Source organism: Somniosus microcephalus, chromosome 9 (assembly GCF_052327205.1).
Source record: "Somniosus microcephalus isolate GS21.2 chromosome 9, FLI_Smic_1.0, whole genome shotgun sequence".
Classification (NCBI taxonomy): Eukaryota; Metazoa; Chordata; class Chondrichthyes; order Squaliformes; family Somniosidae; genus Somniosus; species Somniosus microcephalus.
Window position 1 is genome coordinate 128,296,001 of NC_140995.1, and position 19,583 is coordinate 128,315,583.

The 19,583-nt window shown below is 43.1% G+C and overlaps 1 protein-coding gene across 8 annotated transcripts in view; it reads left to right on the forward strand.

Moving 5' to 3' along the window:
- Positions 1-19,583, forward strand: part of ptprk (protein tyrosine phosphatase receptor type K) — a 702,201-nt gene that overhangs the window by 101,433 nt on the left and 581,185 nt on the right. For all 8 annotated transcript variants that reach the window (XM_085997159.1, XM_085997160.1, XM_085997163.1 and 5 more), the window contains exon 2: positions 9,138-9,260. In XM_085997159.1, coding sequence (XP_085853285.1) covers positions 9,138-9,260 — 123 coding nt within the window. The remainder of the gene's footprint in view (positions 1-9,137; positions 9,261-19,583) is intronic.

Below are 19,583 nucleotides of genomic sequence, written 5' to 3' on the forward strand. Positions count from 1 at the left end.
GAGATCTGCTTCTGGAAAAACTCGCATTTGTGGCGATTAGCTCGGAGCCCATATTCCTTCAATCTAGTGAGCGCCTGTCATTTTCGCCCGTGACCAGGATGTCGTCCAAATAACACTGGGTCCCTGGAATCCCTTGCAGGACTTGATCCATTGCCCTTTGCCAAATAGCCGGAGCTGATGCTACCCCGAACACCAGCCGGTTGTATTGGTAGAGACCTTTGTGAGTGTTGATCGTGAGGTATTGTTTCGAGGCGGATTCTACCTCCATTTGCAGGTACGCCTGGGCCAGATCAATCTTAGTGAAGCGTTTTCCTCCAGATAGCGAGGCGAAAATATCTTCAATCCGTGGAAGCGGATATTGTACCGTGTGAAGGATTGGGTTCAATGTCACCTTAAAGTCCCCACAGATGCGAACCACCTTTGGTTCCCCAGGCGTATTACTCAACGACCTCTTCATTACAGGAACGATGGGTGTAGCCCACTCGCTCCAGTCCACTTTGGACAGTACGCCAGAACGTTCCAACCCTTCCAGCTCTGCTTCAACAGCTGGGCGGATCGCATAAGGCACCGGTCTGGCCTTAAAAAACTTTGGGCTTGCATTTTCCTCTATTTTGATCGTCGCTGTTATGCCTTTTAGTGTTCCGAGTCCCTCCTGGAACACTTCTTGTGCGTCAGTTAGCATTTTTGACAGTCGTCCAGGTGTGACGTCGTCATCCTTTTTGGCATCTTACCGTCAGTGCTTGTATGGAATGCTAATCTAACTCTATCTTCCGGATCCATTCACGTCCTAGTAGTGGTGGTCCTCCATCTGGCAATACATATAGGTCCATTTTTGGTGTTTCCTTGCCGTTGTATATCACGTTCACCCTTATTTTTCCTTTGGGGTAGACTTTTTGCCCCGTGTACGTCTTCAAGACAATCTCTGTATCTCTCAAGGGTATATGTGAGAATAGCCGCTTGTAGTCCCTTCGGTTTATGACTGTTAGGGCTGATCCTGTGTCCAATTCCATTTTTACTTGGACTCCGTCTATCTTGAGCGTGACCCAGATAGTTTGGTGATCCTCCATTTTGATTACATTATGTAGTTTCAGACAAACCAGCTCCTTGCTTCCGGAGTCTGTATCACTTTTCTGTTCGTCTGAACTACTCTCCGTCACCTTATGTACCTTTTTGTACTTCTCCTGTGTAGATTTCTTGCTGCTGGTTTTCTTTCCCGACCTGCAGACTCTTGCTATGTGTCCTACTTTTCCACACTGTCTACACACTTGGTCCTTGAACCAGCAATCCTTATGGTTGTGTGTTGTTCTGCCGCAGCGATAGCACTTCAAAGTTCCGTATGCCATTTCATTTGTGCCATATTCTTGCGGTCTCCGTTGTATCTCAGCCACGCCCCGTGCTGCTGCTTCGTGTGATACTGCCATGCTGAAAGCCTTGTTCACTTTGAAGCCCACACACAAACTTGTCCCTTAAAGTATCTGCTAGTCCCGTTCCAAACTGGCAGTGTTTCGATAGCTTGCGCAGTTCCGTTAAATACTCAGCATTTCTTTTGTCTTTATGCTGGTTCCTTTTGTGAAACTTCACACCGCTGCTGATAGCAGAAAGAGTTGGGTTTAAGTGGTCCTGTAGGATTGCCATTATGCTTTCAAAATCCTTTTCCACTGGTTTCTCTGGGGTTACTAGGTTTCGCAGTAAGCTGTATGTTTTTGCACCCATGGAATTCAACAATACCAGTGCTTTCCTGGCATCTGGCACTTCATTCGCCTTGCAGTACACTTCTATGCATTCTATATATGTCGCCCAATCTTCGACTTCATTGTCGAACGTTGTGACATTGCCGCTCTTCGGCATCCCTGGGTGTGGTTAGACTGGCTAAAAATGGCGTCTCCTGCGCTCTCCCTCCTTCTCCGTTGGCTCAAAATGGCGTCTCCCGTGCTTTCCTTCCTTCCCGCGCTATCCCTTCTCCACTGTGGCTCAAAATGGCGTCTCCCACACTCTCCCTTCTCCGCTGCGGCTCAAAAATGGCGTCTCCCCCGCTCTCCCTTTTCCCGCGGACGCTGCTCAGCCCTTGAACACCGGCCGCACTCTGCACGTTTTCCTGCGCGCCTCTCTCGTTGACGCCACTCGGTCCTGAACCCCGGCTGCGCCCTGTGCACTTTACCCTCTTTCCGTCGACGCCGCTCGGTCTTCAACCCCGGCTGCGCCCTGCGCGCTTTACCCTCTCTCGTTGACGCCGCTCGGTCTTCAACCCCGGCTGCGCCCTGTGCGCTTTACCCTCTCTCTTACCCCGTCGACGCTGCTCGGCCTTTTTCTGTGCCGTCGGTCGGCTCCAGCCGCCGCCGTCCGGGAAGGGTCTGCGCCGTACCTGCTGCCAGCCCGCTGCGCTGGATCGTCGCGACTGGAGAACCAAGCCCAGCTCTCCACAGCCTCCTCTGCGATGCTCAAGTCCTCTCTTGCCTTCTTCTGCAGAGTTGCAGGTAGGTTTGAATCGCCTCGTCGCCAATGTTAAATCCGTGAATTTTGATGTATGGTGTCCTTCAATAAATCGACAGAGACTGCAGAGGAACAATCAACAGGTTTGCTGGCTGAGGGTTACTCTAAAACTAAAAGTACAGATCCCTACTCTGGGTTTATATACAGGTGTGGTCACTGCTGGTACTACAGTATACAGGAGCTGTAAAAAGTAGTTCTCCCCTTAAAGGTACATACACTACAGTGTGTAGATCAGAGATCATGCATGCAGTGCACTAAGGACAGCAAGTTATAAGAGGTTAATTAGAATGCAACAGAACAACAAAAGGGTCAGATCTTTTTCTAGAAAAGATACAGCAACCATCATCAAGTTGCCTTCCTGTTTGCATGGAATAGTTCTGAGAAGCTGAGGTGTGCCAGTAGGTGTCAAGTAAGTGAAGGGTTGGGCTGAGAGTGAGCTCAGTGGGGAAAGTAGAAGCAGAGCAGCAAGGGAGGATCCCAGACACTGGGGAAAGACTCTGAAGCCCAGTGGGATGGCAGAAGAGGAGCAAAAGCAAAAGGCTTGGGGATGGTGTCAAAAGTGTGGAATTTTTTAATAAAATTATTGAATAGATTTACTCGTCAGAATGGGGAATAAACTATAGATGAACAGCATTTAAAAAGGAATATAAAATACCTTGAATTTAAAAAAAAAAATTAAAAAAAATCAAGCTTTATCTTCACATTAAATGAAAAACAAAATGGCAGGTGGAGTTAAAGTTGAGACTCCTGCCACAGCGCCAGATAGTGAATTACATAGATTGAGAGGTTCTAGCTTTCATGATGGACTGAATAGGTTGTGGCCAAAAGAGAAGGCTGAGGAATGACCTAATAGTGATCTTCAAAATTATGAGGGGGTTTGATCGGGTAGATGTAGAGAAGATGTTTTCACTTGTGGAGGGGTTCAAAACTAGGGGTCATGAACATTTGGTCACGAATAAATCCAATAAGGAATTTAGGAGAAACTTATTTACGCGAGTGATTAGAATGTGGAACTTGCTACCACATGGAGTGGCTGGGGCGAATAGCGTTGATGTGTTTAAGGGGAAGCTAAGGGAGAAAGGAATATAGAAGGTTATGTTGATAGGGTGAGTGTGGTAAACCACTGTATTGTATATTGCCACCTCTGGGTGGCGCTGTGTATGGAGGCATGCCTCAGCTGACTCCACCCACCACTGTGTGGGTTTCGTTCAGACTTGTTCAGTCACTCACGAAGAAGCATGGTCTCTTCTTAGCTAATAAAAGCCTTATTCATCTCTTCTTTCGACTCATCATCTCTTCTTCGACTCATCACCTTTTATGAAGTAATTGATAAGCGTATCAATTTTATTAGCTAAAAGTTAAATGGCGACACCTGAGGAGCAACAACAGCAACGGATACAGCAGACATTGCTGAGAGCCCTCAGACCACCACGCCTGGACCTCGACCCTCAAGATGTGGGTGCATCAGCCAAGTTTGAACACTGGCTGAGCTGCTTTGAATCCTTCCTCGCAATCTCACAGGTTACAGAGGAGGATCACAAACTGAAAATTTTGACCGCCCAGGTGAGCCATCAAGTATATATGCTAATCCGGGACTCTAATACGTACGTGGCGGCCCTCGAGCTACTAAAAGGGCAATATACGCGCCCAGTGAACACAATTTACGCCCGACACCTCTTGGGATCCCGCAGGCAGCAACCGGGAGAATCGGTAGGGGCATTTGCACGGGCGCTACTGGCACTCTGCAGAGACTGCGATTGTAAAGCGGTAACGGCTGTGGAGCACGCGCAGGGACTCGCCTGTGATGCCTTCGTCAGGGGCCTCCAGTCAGACCACACCTGGCAGAGACTGCTAGAAAGCAAGGAACCCGACCTGAAGACGGCCATTGCCCTTGCGCTCTCGTTAGAGGAGGCCCACCGAAACCTCGAGGCATACCCCCGTAACGGCGCCGAGACATGGCAATCGAAACCGTGGGACACGGGACCGCCGCCCCCGGCACCAACCGCTGCAGCGACCCAACCGAGACAGCAGCCTCCGGTAAGAACTGCTTCGATGCCCAGTAACCAGGCCCAAAAATGCTATTTCTGTGGCCAGTTAAAACATCCCAGAGCGCACTGCCCAGCTAAGACAGCTACCTGCTCGGGCTGCGGGAAGAAAGGCCATTACGCTAACGCCTGCAAGGGGAAGCCAGCCAGCAGCGCAGCGTGCGGGCCGTGGGAGCAGCCATCTTATCCGCCATTTTGTGTACCCCCGGCCGCATGGCATCCGCCGCCATCGTATCCAACGCACTCAACCGCCATTTCGTCACCGGAACCGACCACCGTCTCGGCGGATGACTATAGTGACTCACTAAGCCACATACTGGCCTCCGTGACGCTGGATCAAGGCCACCCTCACCATCTATCCAGCTCCATGATGGATATCGCGGTAAACGGCCGCGCCACCAGTTGCCTGATCGACAGCGGGAGCACAGAGAGTTTCGTCCACCCCGACACGGTACGTAGCCACTCCCTCACGATTCTGCCAACGCACCATCGCATTTCTATGGCGTCCAAGTCCCAGTCAATGGACATCAGCGGCTACTGTGTGGTGACCCTGTCAGTAGGGGGCACTGAATATCAAAAATTTAAACTGCTAGTCCTGCCCCGTCTTTGCGCTGCCGTCCAGGTAATGCCTCCAGTGACGCACCGCTTCTACAATAGCCTGGGCCTCCTTTTCGACGGAGGAGTGTCTCGTCTCGGGGCCCTGGAGGGTCCTTGTGTACTTCCTCAACATAGTTGATGAGTACTCCCGTTTCCCCTTTGCCATCCCTTGCCCAGACATGACCAGTACCACGGTCATCAAGTGTCTGAATGACATCTTCGCTCTGTTCGGGTTCCCCAGCTATATACATAGCGACAGGGGCTCATCGTTCATGAGCGACGAACTTCGGCAGTACCTGCTAACAAGAGGTATCGCCACGAGCAGGACCACCAGTTACAACCCCCGGGGGAACGGCCAGGTGGAAAGGGAGAACGCGACGGTTTGGAAGGCAGTCCTCTTAGCACTAAAATCTAAGGGCCTTCCGACCTCCCGCTGGCAGGAGGTCCTCCCTGCAGCGCTTCACTCCATTCGGTCACTGCTTTGTACTGCCACTAATGCGACCCCTCATGAGAAAATGTTCGTTTTCCCCCGGAAGTCTACATCGGGAACCTCGCTACCGGCATGGTTGACTTCTCCTGGGCCCGTCCTACTGCGGAGGCACGTGAGGACGCATAAAACGGACCCCCTGGTCGAGCGGGTGCACCTCCTACACGCCAACCCCCAGTATGCCTGGGTGACATACCCAGACGGGCGGGAGGACACGGTCTCCATACGAGATCTCGCACCCTCGGGTACCCCTGAATTACCACCGTTATCCCCCTTACCACCGTTATCCCCCTTACCACTGTTATCCCCCACCACCCCTCCCAACCCAACCCCTGCAGACGGCATGCCAAAGCCCCAGGAATCTTCGCCAACCACCCAGACACCAGACCTGACGTCGGATGCTGCAACACCACCGCCGCCACCACGACGATCAGGACGTCAGACAAGGCCTCCTGATAGACTTAACTTGTAGTACCCTTCACCCCGCCGGACTTCACATTAAACAAGGGGTGAATGTGGTAAACCACTGTATTGTATATTGCCACCTCTGGGTGGCGCTGTGTATGGAGGCATGCCTCAGCTGACTCCACCCACCACTGTGTGGGTTTCGTTCAGACTTGTTCAGTCACTCACGAAGAAGCATGGTCTCTTCTTAGCTAATAAAAGCCTTATTCATCTCTTCTTTCGACTCATCATCTCTTCTTCGACTCATCACCTTTTATGAAGTAATTGATAAGCGTATCAGTGAGATGAAGGGTGGGAGGCGGCTCGTGTGGAGCATAAACACTGGCATGGACCAGTTGGGCCAAATTGCCTGTTTCTGTTCTGTAATTTCTACACACAGAATTGCATAGAATGGAATCACGTGGAATTGAATTAATTAGAATTACATAGAATGTACAGCACCGAAACAGACCATTTGGTCTAACTGGTCCATGCCGGTGTTCATATTCCAAATGAGCCTCCTCCCACTCGGATTAACTCTTTACACACTGCACCCATTCCCTTCTTTCTTGTGAGTGCATCCAGCCTCCCTTTAAAAGCATCAATGCTGTCTGCTGCAACCACACCATGTGGCAATAAGTTCCACATACACAACTCTAAATAAATTCCTCCTAACAAATATATCTTGTGAAGCATGTATCCTTCAGTACAGATACAGATTAAGAATTAATATCATTTGAGATTTATTCTGTCTGTAGCATTGTCTGGATTGTTTGTATTTAACTTTCTGCTGGAGGGACAAGTTTATACCATAAGCATTTGAGAAAATAATCTGACTTGTTAAACAAAACACATAGAACTGCAGATGCTGGAAAGCTGAAACGAAAAACAGGAAATTCTGGAAGCACTCGGCATGTTAGACAGCATCTGTGGAGGGAACAGACAAGTTAATATTTCAGGCATACACCCTTTAGAATGGGGAATAAATGAAAGATTAACAGCATTTCAAAACTATAATCCAATAAAGGGAGCGCACACACATGGATGCATACACACACGTGGAAGTAGAATGACCTGTACAGTGCTTAAGTGGAAAGCAGGAGATTGTTGAACGGCTGAAGTGATATTAACCTGAGACAACGGGAAGCAAAATTAAAGATGGGAACATGTGAATAGCTGAGGCAGTGGGGAGTAAGGCAGGTAAAAATTGAAACGGACAAAGCGGAACACACTTTAGCAGCCAAAGAGAAGTAATAAGCATGGGAAGATCTTGTCTGACCAGACTACTGGACTGAGAAAGTGACAAACTAAGTGTGGGAAACCCTGTGACCTGGACTTCGAAATAACATTTGACACAGTTTCACGTGAAATTCTACTAGTTAAATTCAAAGCTGTAAAGGATTCAGGTAAATTTTGGGAATTAATAGGAAACTGGCTGAAGTAGTTATATCCGGGTGGTGGGAAGTTCTGAGTGGGTGCCTTTGGGCTCTGTGTTGGGACTTGAATTCAGAAACTCAATGCAATTTAGTCAAATTTGATACCAATCAAGGAGGGGAAGTGCAATCGAAGGAGAAAGCTCAGAAGGAAATGGACAAAATATGTATGTGGTAGATGAAGTTTAATGCTGACCAGTGCAAAGTATTGCACAGAGAAAGATAAAGTGGGTGACGCAATGTATGAAGGGTGAAATAACTAAGGAAGAAGTTGGGAGAGACCCGGGACGTGACACTTGGCATATCCAACCAATGCAGTGCAACAGCAGTCAATAAACCCAATATAATGTTGAACTACATGGCCAAAACATAACTCAGAGAAAAATTGTGATAAAACTGGTCAGACCACATTTGAGCACTGTGTTCAGTTCCAATCGCCAAGAAACAAAAGGCGTCCAAGCACTCAAGGCTGTGCATAGAAAATACCCTAACATCAGAGGAGTAAGTTATGAGGAAATACTGGAGAAATTTGGACTTGTTGGCCTATAAATGTGGTGTTTAGGAGGTGATCTTGTATTAGATGGTTATGGGAATGTTGAATTTGAATATTACTGTAAAGTGACAGTCGGGCAAGGGAATATGGGTTCGAACTGATGAAGGGTAAATTTAAGATTGATGACAGGAAATACTCCTTCACACAGAGTGAACAACACTTAAAATTGACTTCCAGACAGCTATGACAAAAATTGACCCTTAGTGTTAGGGGGGATTAAATACATGGGGTTATGGGGATAGGGTGGGATATGTGTTGGTGTAGGGGTTACGGGGATCGGGTGGGATATGTGTCGGTGCAGGCTCGATGGGCCGAAATGGCCTCTATCTGCACTGTGGGGTTTCTGTGTGATTCTGTGTTTCTGTGTGATTATTGGAGGAGAATGATTAGATTTGAGGGGTACCGTAGCATAGCGGTTATGTTACTGGACCAGCAATCCAGAGGCCTGGACTAATGATCCAGAGATAAGAGTTCAAATCCCACCACAGCAGCTGGGGAATTTAAATTCAGTTAATTAAATAAATCTGGAATAAAAAGCTAGGATCAGTAATGGTGACCATGACACTACTGGATTGTCGTAAAAAACAATCTGGTTCACTAATGTCCTTTAGGGAAGGAAATCTGCCATCCTGGCCTATATGTGACTGCAGACCCACAGCAATGTGGTTGACTCTTAACTGCCCTTTAAAATGGCCTAGCAAGCCACTCCGTTGTATTAAGACGGCCCTCTACCACCTTCTCGATAACAATTGGGGATGGGCAATAAATGTAGGCCTAGTCAGCTACACCCACATCCCTTGAATAATTTTTTTTTAATTAGAGCATTGTGGGGAATTGTAGTCTTTCTGGTTGAATGAATTAAAATGAGTCGAATAACCTTCCTCATCGATAACTGTCTTATGAATGGAGTTGCCGAATGGAAAAGTGATTGAATGAGAACTAGTTAGATGTGTCAACTCAAGTAGCAGGTACAAGTCATAATCTTCGCTGAAGACTTCTAGTGGGAAATTTAAGGTGAACCAAACCTGTTGGTGGGACTTATTTTTCCTTGAGCCATTCCATAATATTTTTGATTTTTTTTGTCACAGGAGGCTGTACTTTTGATGATGGCCTGGAACCATGTGAATATCAGCAAGATCAGGAAGATGACTTTGATTGGAGGCATGTCAGGACTGAAGATATGTTGCATTTGCAGCACAACTTGCCACAAGGTGAGAAATGAACAATTTGTGCAACTACTTTGGGCTGAGTTGTGTGACTTGGCTTCAATTTTTGTGTAACAGAGAAATCACAGGAAAATGTTTGCCGTATGTTCAATATTATTGTTAAATTGGCAGATAATGGCAGATGCATGAATTTGAATGTTTAAGTCGTCATACTACTAAAAATTCCAGGAATTAATTTTTAATGGAAATCATTAGCCAGGTTTTAACCTGATTTGACAAATAGGTTCAGAATTGAAGGAATATTGTAGAACTTTAGACTGTGTTGCACACATGCTTTTTAAGGAAAGTATTTAAGCAGGCAATAAAGGAAGACTAGATAATGCCAATCATTTTGGCTGTAATGCTAGAGTAAATCTAAATAACATCAATTTTCTTTGCAATGTATTGTCAAAAGGAGATTGAAACTCAAGTTTCATTTTTATGGAATTGTTGCCAAGTTTAAGTATCTCGGTTGACGGATTGCAAATCATTGAAGAGCTATTGCTTAAATGACCTTGTCATCTTTCCTTTTGTAAACATCTAAATTGGACTATTTCTGTGGAGACAGTAGGCAAAGGAACTAAAACAGTATTTTTATTTCAATTGCAGGACATTTTACAATTAATAGCATAATAACCAATCTTGCAGTGGTAGAGAAGGTTATCTTGAATATGTTTTAAATGAATTTGTATTGTGCCTGGTTTCTAAACTGGCATTTAGCACCTTGTGATGTGACCTACGATATTAATTTATTTATAATTAATTCATCCAACAGAGAGATTTACATAGTAGCTGAATTTCAGGGCAACCTGTGTAAATTTACTTATTGGAGAGAACATAATGACAGTAGAAAAAAGTGATAATGCCATCAGTAAGACACAGAAATATAATCCATGTGGCTAGAGATAAAAGATAATGAAGGATCAATCACACTAATAGGGGTAGTCTACAGACCACCTAATAATGGAAGGGAGGTGGAGGAAGAAATATGCTTACAAATTAGTGAAATGAGTAAAAAACATGGAATAATAATCATGGGGAAATTAATTGGCCAGAAGAGGTAGGTAAAGGGGATAGAGGAATAGAGTTCCTTCAATGTGTACAGGACTCCTTTCTAACCCAGTATGTAAGAAGCCCAACAAATGAGAATTGGCTACTGGATTTAGTAATGGGGAATAAACCAGAGCAGATAAGAGAAGGAAAAGTAGGGGAGCAATCTAGGCAATAGTGATCATGCTTTAAGATACGAATTGAGAAGGACATGAGCATGACAAAGACCAGGGTAATAGATTGGCGATAAGTTGATTTTGAGGAGCTGAGCATGAAACTTGGAAAAATAAAATGGACAACAATATAGGCAAACAATGATGCAGAACAGCAATGGGAAACATTTAAAACAGTGTTCATCAGAGTCCAGGAAAAATATATTGCACTAAAAAACAAGAACAAACTAAACACTAATGAGCTGCTATGGATCAATAAAGATTTGAGGGTAAGGGAAGAGGCATACACTAAGTATCTGGACAGCAGTGGGAGAGCATGACAAGGGAGAATACAGAGAGATTAGGAGAGAAGTGAAAAAAAATTAGGAAGGCAAAGAGGAACTGTGAAATCAAGGCGCATAAAACAAAATAGTAAAATATTTTGCAGGCATATAAATAAAATTTAAAAAAAAGTCGGGATGGGAATAGGACCACTAAGGGATGGACAGGATAAAATCACAGGCAACAATAGCGCAATGGTAGAAATATTAAATAATTAATTATTTTGCTTCAGTATTTACCAGGGAGACAGATCAGGTGGACGTGACATCGGATGATGAGATTAGAAATGAATAACTGCATTTAAAATAGAGATATTAAATAAACTAATCAAACTCGGAGGATAAAACCCCTGGTCCGGATGGTACATCTGTGCATTTTAAAAGAATCTAGCGAAGAGATAGCAGAAGCATAACTATACATATTTAATAATTCTTTAGAAAATGGTGTAGTGCCAGAGGACTGGCAAATAGCTAATGTTGTATCTATATTTAAGAAGGGAGCTAGCACTTGTCCAGAGAACTATAGACTAGTCAGCTTAACATCTGTGGTAGGAAAATAATGGAATCCCTACTAAAGGAGAAAATAGAAAGACTTCAAGAAACCAAAAATATAATAATGACTAGTCAGCTTGGATTTCAAAAGGGAAACTCTTGTTTGACCAACCAACCTAATTGAATTCTTTGAAGAGGTAATAGAGAGAATGGACAAGGATAATGCAGTAGATGTAATTTACAGTATCTAGATTTTCAAAAGGCCTTTGATAAGGTGCTACATAATAGACTAATGAATAAGGTCAGAGCACGTGGAGTCAGGGGACAAGTAGCAGAATGGATGGCTAGCTGGCTATAAGACAGAAAGCAGAGTAGAGGTAAAGGGTAGCTATTCAGAGTGGCAGAAGGTGGAAAATGGGGTTCCACAAGGATCAGTGTTGGGACCACTGTTCACAATTTATATTAACGATTTAGACTTTGGAATCAAAAACACAATTTCTAAATTTGTGGATGACCCCAAATTGGAAGGATAGTCAATACTGAGGAGGACTGCAACAAATTACAAGAAGACATTAATAAACTTGCAGAATAGGCATATAATTGGCAAATGAATTTCAACACAGATAAGTGAGAGGTATTAGATTCTGGTAAGAAAAATAAGGATGTCACATATTACTTGGGAAAATAAGAATCTAGATGGGGGTAGAGGAGCAAAAGGATCTGGGAGTACAAATATACATATCATTAAAGTAGCGACGCAGATTAATAAAGCCATAAAAAGGCAAACCAAGCACCAGGGTTTATTTCTAGAAGGATAGAATTGAAAAGTAGAGAAGATATGTTAAACTTGTATCGAACTTTGGTTAGACCACACTTGGTGTACTGTGTACAGTTCTGGTTGCCATATTATTAAAAGGATATAGAGACACTGGAGAAGGTGCAAAAAAAGATTTACAAGGATGATACCAGAACTGCAAGTTTATACCTATCAGGAAAGGATGAACAGGCTGGATCTCTTTCCTCTTGAAGGCAGATGGGTGTCCTAAAGAAATCTTTAAAATTACAAAAGGTTTTGATAGAGTAGACACAGGGAGAGAGTTGCCACTTGTGGGGAAGAGCAAAATTAGAGGAGGTCAATATAAAATAGTCACCAAGAAATCAAATAGGAAATTCAGAAGAAACCCAGAGAGTGGTGAGAATGTGGAACTCGCTACCACGGGGAGTGGTTGAGGCAAATCGTATAGATACATTTAAGGGGAGGCTAGATAAGCATATGAGGGAGAAGGGAATAGAAGGTTATGCTGATAGTTAGATGAGGATGGATGGGAGGAGGCTCGAGTGTAGCATAAACGATGGTATGGACTGGTTGGGCCAAATGGCCTGTTTTTGTGCAGTATAGTCTATGTAAGATTAAAGGATTTGAAAGGATGGATCGAGAGAAACTATTTCCTCTGGTGGCAAGCCCAGAACAAAGGGGCTTAAGCTTAAAATTAGAGCTAGACCATTGAAGAGTAAATCATTAAGCAATTCTTCACAAAGTGGAAATCCAGAACTGTCTCCCCCAAATTGCAGTGGATGTTCGGTGAATTGAAATTTTCATGACTGAGACTGAGATTTTTGTTTGCTAAGGGTAGCGAGGGATATGGAGAAAAGACAAGTAAATGGAGTTGATGCACAGTTCAGCCATGATCAAATTGAATGATCGAACAGGCGTGAGGGGCTGAATAGCCTACTCCCGTTCCTATGTAGCAGTGGGGCCAGGCTACAGTTGTGCTCAATACCCCTGGCCTTGGGAGGGAAAATTGGACATGATTCTTTCTTCTGATTAACTATCCAATGACCCCTGCTCGAAACTGCACGCATGGGCATCAAATGAAGACTTGATCAGATTAGGTTGTGATGTTTCCAGTGTCCAATGCTAACTGTCTAGGGTTGGCATGAAGAATGGATACTTGGGCAAAACACTGGATAGTGACTGGCACCCTTGGAACTGTATAACAACATAAGAACTAGGAGCAGGAGTAGGAGTAGGCCAATCGGCCCCTCGAGCCTGCTCCGCCATTCAATAAGATCATGGCTGATCTGAACCTAACCGCCAATCTACTATCACAGAACCATCTCCTGAATCTGACAGAATTAGACACACGAAATAGCAGCAGGATCAGGCTACACAGCCCCTGGGCCCGCTCCGCTACCCACAGGGCCATGTCTGATCCGAACCTAGACTCATGTCCAAATTCCTGCCCGCTCCCCGTAACCCTTAATTCCCTTTACTTCTAGGAAACTGTCTATTTCTGTTTTAAATTTATGTAATGATGTAGCTTCTGCAGCTTTTTGGGGCAGCATATTCCATGGACCTACCACCCTCTGAGTGAAGTAGTTCCTCCTCATCTCAGTTTTGAAAGAGCAGCCCCTTATTCTAAGACTATGCCCCCTAGTTCTAGTTTCACCCATCATCGGGAACATCCTCCCCACATCCACCCGATCCAACCCCTTCACAATCTTATATGTTTCAATAAGATCGCCTCTCATTCTTCTGAACTCCAATGAGTAGAGTCCCAATCTACTCAACCTCTCCTCATATGTCCATCCCCTCATCCCCGGGATTAACCGAGTGAACCTTCTTTGTACTGACTCGAGAGCAAGTATGTCCTTTCTTAAGTATGGACACCAAAACTGTACGCAGTATTCCAGGTGCGGTCTCACCAATACCTTGTACAACTGAAGCAATACCTCCCTATTTTTATATTCTATCCCCCTAGCAATGAAAGCCAACATTCCATTGGCCTTCTTAATCACTTGCTGCACCTGCATACTAACCTTTTGAGTTTCGTGCACCAGGACCCCCAGATCCCTTTGTACTTCAGTACTTTCCAGTTTCTTGCCATTAAGATAATAACTTGCTCTACGATTTTTCCTGCCAAAGTGCATAACCTCACACTTTCCAGTATTGTATTCCATCTGCCAAATCTCTGCCCACTTACTTAGCTTATCTATGTCCCCTTGCAGGTTTTTTATGTCCTCCTCACTCACTACTTTCCCTCCCATCTTAGTATCATCTGCAATCTTTGAGCATAAGTGCGTTCAGAAGAGAAAATTGGTGGAAAAATGTTGAAAAGCCATGTGTATTTGTGATCATGTACTTTATTTGTTACATTTATGGCCTGCAATAAAAACCATGGAGTTTTGAGTCCAGATTTTTTTCTGCAGTGAAAATTATCACTGCAGTGCAGAAAAGAAAACAAGGATATTTTCTTTAGCAGTCTGTGAAGTTGAGAGTGTGTTGTGATGCATGCAATTAAAGTGATTTTTTTTTCAGAATTCAAAATGAAAGCATATTTTCAAAACAAAGAAGTGATGTATGGCCAAGTGGAGTCTAAAAATAACTACTTGGATAACATAAGGAATAGTTTACCACCTAGCACAACAAAAATATGCTGATCTGTCCCAAAAACAACTAGACAGATTTCTGCTGCATGGATCAAAATGTTACAAATTTAAATTCCAAGGCAAAATGTGGGGTTTCAGGATTAAGGATAGACTTGGCGTATACCAGTGGTTGGGTATGGATGCATTTGCGTGGTCTTGACTGTGAGTAGATTAAAATATTTTTTTCTGATCTATAGTGCTCGAGCCAGGTGCAAGCTAGTATTTACGACCTAACTGTTTGGGACATTGAAATCTTGTATAAATACTGAAAGGAAGTAGACTCTAAATGTTGAGATTTTAAATGGACTAACAGAAGGAGGTACCTTAGTGTGCAGAACCCAAAGTTATTCAAAATGACAGCACAAGTAGATGAGGCTTTTTTTTGGGAAAAAAAAAGTAAACCAAATCCTTGCTTTTCTGTCTGCGGTCAGAGTATAAAAGCAAATAGGTGATGTTGAACTTGTACGGAATTTTGGGCTGCAGTTAGAGTACAATGTACAGTTTTAGGAATCTCAATATAGGGTGGAAATGATCCAGTATAGATTCACCAGAATGTACAATGGATGAAGGGTGAAGAGACTTGAGAAGTTAGGATTTTTTTTCTACTAGAGGTGAGAAGGGTGACCTTATGTCTTAAAAATTATGAAGGGTTATGCTAAGGTAAATAGTGATAGATTATTTCCATTAGTCATTGAGGTAATGAGTGGTCACAAATTTAAGATAGTAAAAATTAAAGGGGATGTTAGGGAAAAAAATCATTACACAGAGTGGTTAGAATATATTGCGCCTCCATATTTCCTTCCAGAATGCATCACTTCACACTTCTCTGCATTAAATTTCATCTGCCATGTGTCTGCCCATTTCACCAGTCTGTCTATGTCCTCCTTACTGTTTGCTAAATTTCAAAGTTTTGTGTCATCTGCAAACTTTGAAATTATGCCCCATATACCTAAGTCCAGGTCATTAATGTATATCAAAAAGAGCAGTGGTCTTAATACCGACCCCTGGGGGACACCACTGCATACTTCCATCCAGTCTGAAAAGCAACCGTTCACCACTACTCTCTGCTTTCGGTCTCTTAGTCAATTTGATATCCACGCTGCCACTGCCCCTTTAATCCCATGGACTAATCCCAGTGAGCGTTTGAAATTGATTCTTTACAGTTTACATGGTGCATTTGTTTGAGGGGGAGGCAAGAACAGAAAGAAATAGCATATTTTCAATAACAAAGCGCCAAAATGATTCCATGTTGCTAGAAATCATAATGGTCAATATTTGCTGAATACTCCATAGTATCTAATTGAATGTTATTTATTCTCTAGATTAAGGTAATATGAAACTTGTAATTTAATTGAATTTTAGGATGTCACTTGGTGAGTCAAATTTTCTTGTCCCACTTGCATTTAATTTGCATGAGTAATTCCACTGATTGTCGTAGGTGGCTTGAGGTTGTAGTGTATTTTTTCTGTGCAGAATCTTTGCTAATTTGACATTTATGATCCATCAAAGAGAAACAAAGTTTTGTTTAAAAAATGGTGTATTTACCACACAGTGTTAATACATTGATTCACTTGATTAGCAGATGACATTAACTTATTTAGTCTCCAGTGCTACTAAAGTAGGTGATTTATAAATGCAAACATAATTTATTACCTCTGGTATTTTGCCATTTGTTTTTTCTGATGGTGGTAGAATTTTCTGACGTTTTAAATTCTTTTCTAAGCCACAGCTGTAAGTTCCGTACAGTGACCTTGAACATGAGACGAAAATATGATAAATAAGGGCATACTGGCTAGAAAAATCTGCCAGAATAATTGAACATTTTGTTACAAAAGTGACTGACTAAAGATGAAAAGCTGCTGTATACCACAGTTTTCCCCTTTTTGTCTATCGGCCCAAGCTAAAGCTTTTTGAAAATGCAGTATTCTCTTTTGTAGTGGGGATCAAATCGGGAGCTGTGTGGTATACGCAAACTGATGACCTCTGTTCTTTTTCTCGCAATTCCTGTCACTCATAGAACCAGGGTGAAGAGGAGATCAGTTTTGTAGGGTATGCAGACCTTGGGATTCATAATCTTGGTACTTTCATTACTTTTTCTTGAATTAAAAGTAATCCAATTTAAAAGCAGGCAAAATTCCTTCAGAACTGTTTATTACACTTAAAGCATTAAAATTTTTTATTACTGTGCTTTTAGCTAAATGATGAAAGGCTGACTTAAGTTAAATGTTCAAATTGGGTTAATTATCCATGCTTCTAAAACTTCAAGTTGCAAACTGGGTAAATATATTGTACTACAAATCATGCTAATTCCTGCTTTGTATAGATTTAGCCCATCTGAGCTGCCGTGGCAGTGAACTGTTTGGTAACTGGTTTGCTGCAGCAGTTTATCTTGGGCTGGGAGGAGAGATGTGTTGCTCTGTTTTACTTCTGTATACATGAAAATAAAAATTAAATATGAAGATGCGATTTGAGCATTTTTTTTTATCAAAGCACAGATTTGGGGGTTGATTTTTAGATACTCAAAGTTAGGATCTTATTAGTGGGCAAGTGGAGCACGTTTCCATGTTTTTGCATCCAGTGTTGGCAATGGCCACTCTGCAGAAAACATAAAGATAGCATGAGCAACTCAGTAAATTACTTCTCCAATGCAGCAGGTGCAAAATACCTCTCTATGGTGCCAGTATGACTTCTTTACTTTTCACATTTCTGTACGTTGGGCAGAACAAAGGGCAGAATTATGGCAAAAGATAACACATAATTGCCTATTGTCAGACCTGTAATATGCTACCGGTATTACTTTTGAGTGAAGGTGCAAGACTTCTCTGAAGATACCTCGGACTAAGATCAAGCTTCAGGTGGTCTATGATGCTATGAATACTGATATTTTATCTTGGTCATTTACTGTCTGAATCAAGGATTACATACCCAGTCTGACACCGGATATTCAGACCCAACAATTTAACCTCTTCTTTGAAGGTAGTCAGTAATTTTTTGGCACACAGTTTGAAATGGCCTTACTCCTCTTCTCTTCCCGCCCCCCCCCCCCCCTGCAAAAGGAGGTGCAAAATTCTGTTCAAGTTGAAGCACTGCCCAACACTTAATGAGGCATAAGACTTTAATGCTTAATGTGATTTTTTTTTTCCTCAAGGAAACACTTTCATGCTTCTTCCTTTCTAGACTAGGTGCTCTGCTGGAACTTGGCAGGAAAATGGTTCTGTTTTGCTAAGCCTTTGGATGGTTCTTTTGTAAATTTGAATAATCTGATGATTTTACTCTTGAACATTAATGAATGCATCAGAGTCCCTGCAATTATTTCTCATTGTGCTACCACTAAAACTCTTCACAATCTAAAATTGCTTCCAAATACGCAAGTATTTGAGCAACTTGCCCTCTCTGCTGTCCTGCTGTGCCTTCAGGGTCTTCATGGCTGGTTTGAAAACAGTTTCCATCATGACCTACATTTCTCCAGTGTCTGACCAGCTATGTTATTGCAGTTTAATGGCTTGTCCCCTTTATCCACTTTTATTGAATGCATCCTTCTGTTCAATTTAATTGAATCCATTCTTCACAGATAGGATATAAACTTGGTCCTATCCAAATTCAGCACATGTCACAAATTCCAGTCATTGAAAACAGTACATCACATTAGTTTGCTTCAGCCTCTAATCAGGGATTTTCCAGATACAGACTTAAAGATCTCTACTGTCTAACATAACTTAAGTTCCTCTCCAGTCTTCTGATAATCTTAGAATCTGTAATGTCACAGATATTCTATCTCACTCTTCATTGAGCCAAGTGAGGTAAAATGCACACTGATCTGTTAACATTTTGCATTTTTATATCAGTGATTCTAAAATCCTTACCTCCATTGTTGCTCTCCAAAAGAAGTAGACCAGCTTATCATTTAACAGTAGCTCTTAATAAAAAATCATCGCTTTAGCCTGTTTTCTAGCTGGCAAAATTTGATCCTGGCAGCAGAGTGTCATTTAACTGGAAATATATGTTCATTTTCTGTCCTGCCCATTGTAGTTTGATTGGAACGGTTATGTGGACACATCAAATGACCCATACTCCAAACATAACCATGACCTTTAATGTATGGGCACACTGGTTAAAATGGTGTCCCAAGTGATTACAACCATTTCCTAACTCGCACCAAGTCCCGTTCACCCATCACCACTGCGCTCGCTGACCTACATTGCCTCCCAGTCCGGCAACACCTCAGTTTTAGAATTCTCATCCTTGTGTTCAAACCCCTCCATGGCCTCGCCCCTCCCTAACTCTGTAACCTCCTCCAGCCCTACAACCTCCAAGATCTCGGTGCTCCTCCAATTCTGGCCTCTTGCACATCATCGATTTTAATCTCTCCACCATTGGCAGCTGTGCCTTCAGCTGTCTAGGAGCTAAGCTCTGGAATTCCCTCCCTAAACCTCTCTGCCTTTCCTCCTTTTAAGATGCTCCTTAAAACCGACCTCTTTGACCAACCTTTTGATCATCTGTCCTAATATCTCTGTGTCCAATTTTGTTTCATAATACTCCTGTGAAGCGCCTTGGGATGTTTTACTATGTTAAAGGTGCTATCTGAATGCATGTTGTTTTTTAGTTTGGGTTCAGCCAGGATTACTCTGCTCCAGATCTTATTACAGCCTTGGTCCAAACATGGACATAAGCTAAATTCCAGAGGTGAGATGAGAATGACTGCCTTTGGCAGCATTTGACAGCAAGGAGCCCAGTTAAACTGAAATCAGTGGAGATGTGGGGGAATTCTCCAGCGGCTGGAGTCATACCTAGCACAAAGAAAGATGGTTGTGTTTTTTTGGAGGCCAATCATCTTACCCCAGGACGTGGTGAAGGTCACTGGTTTG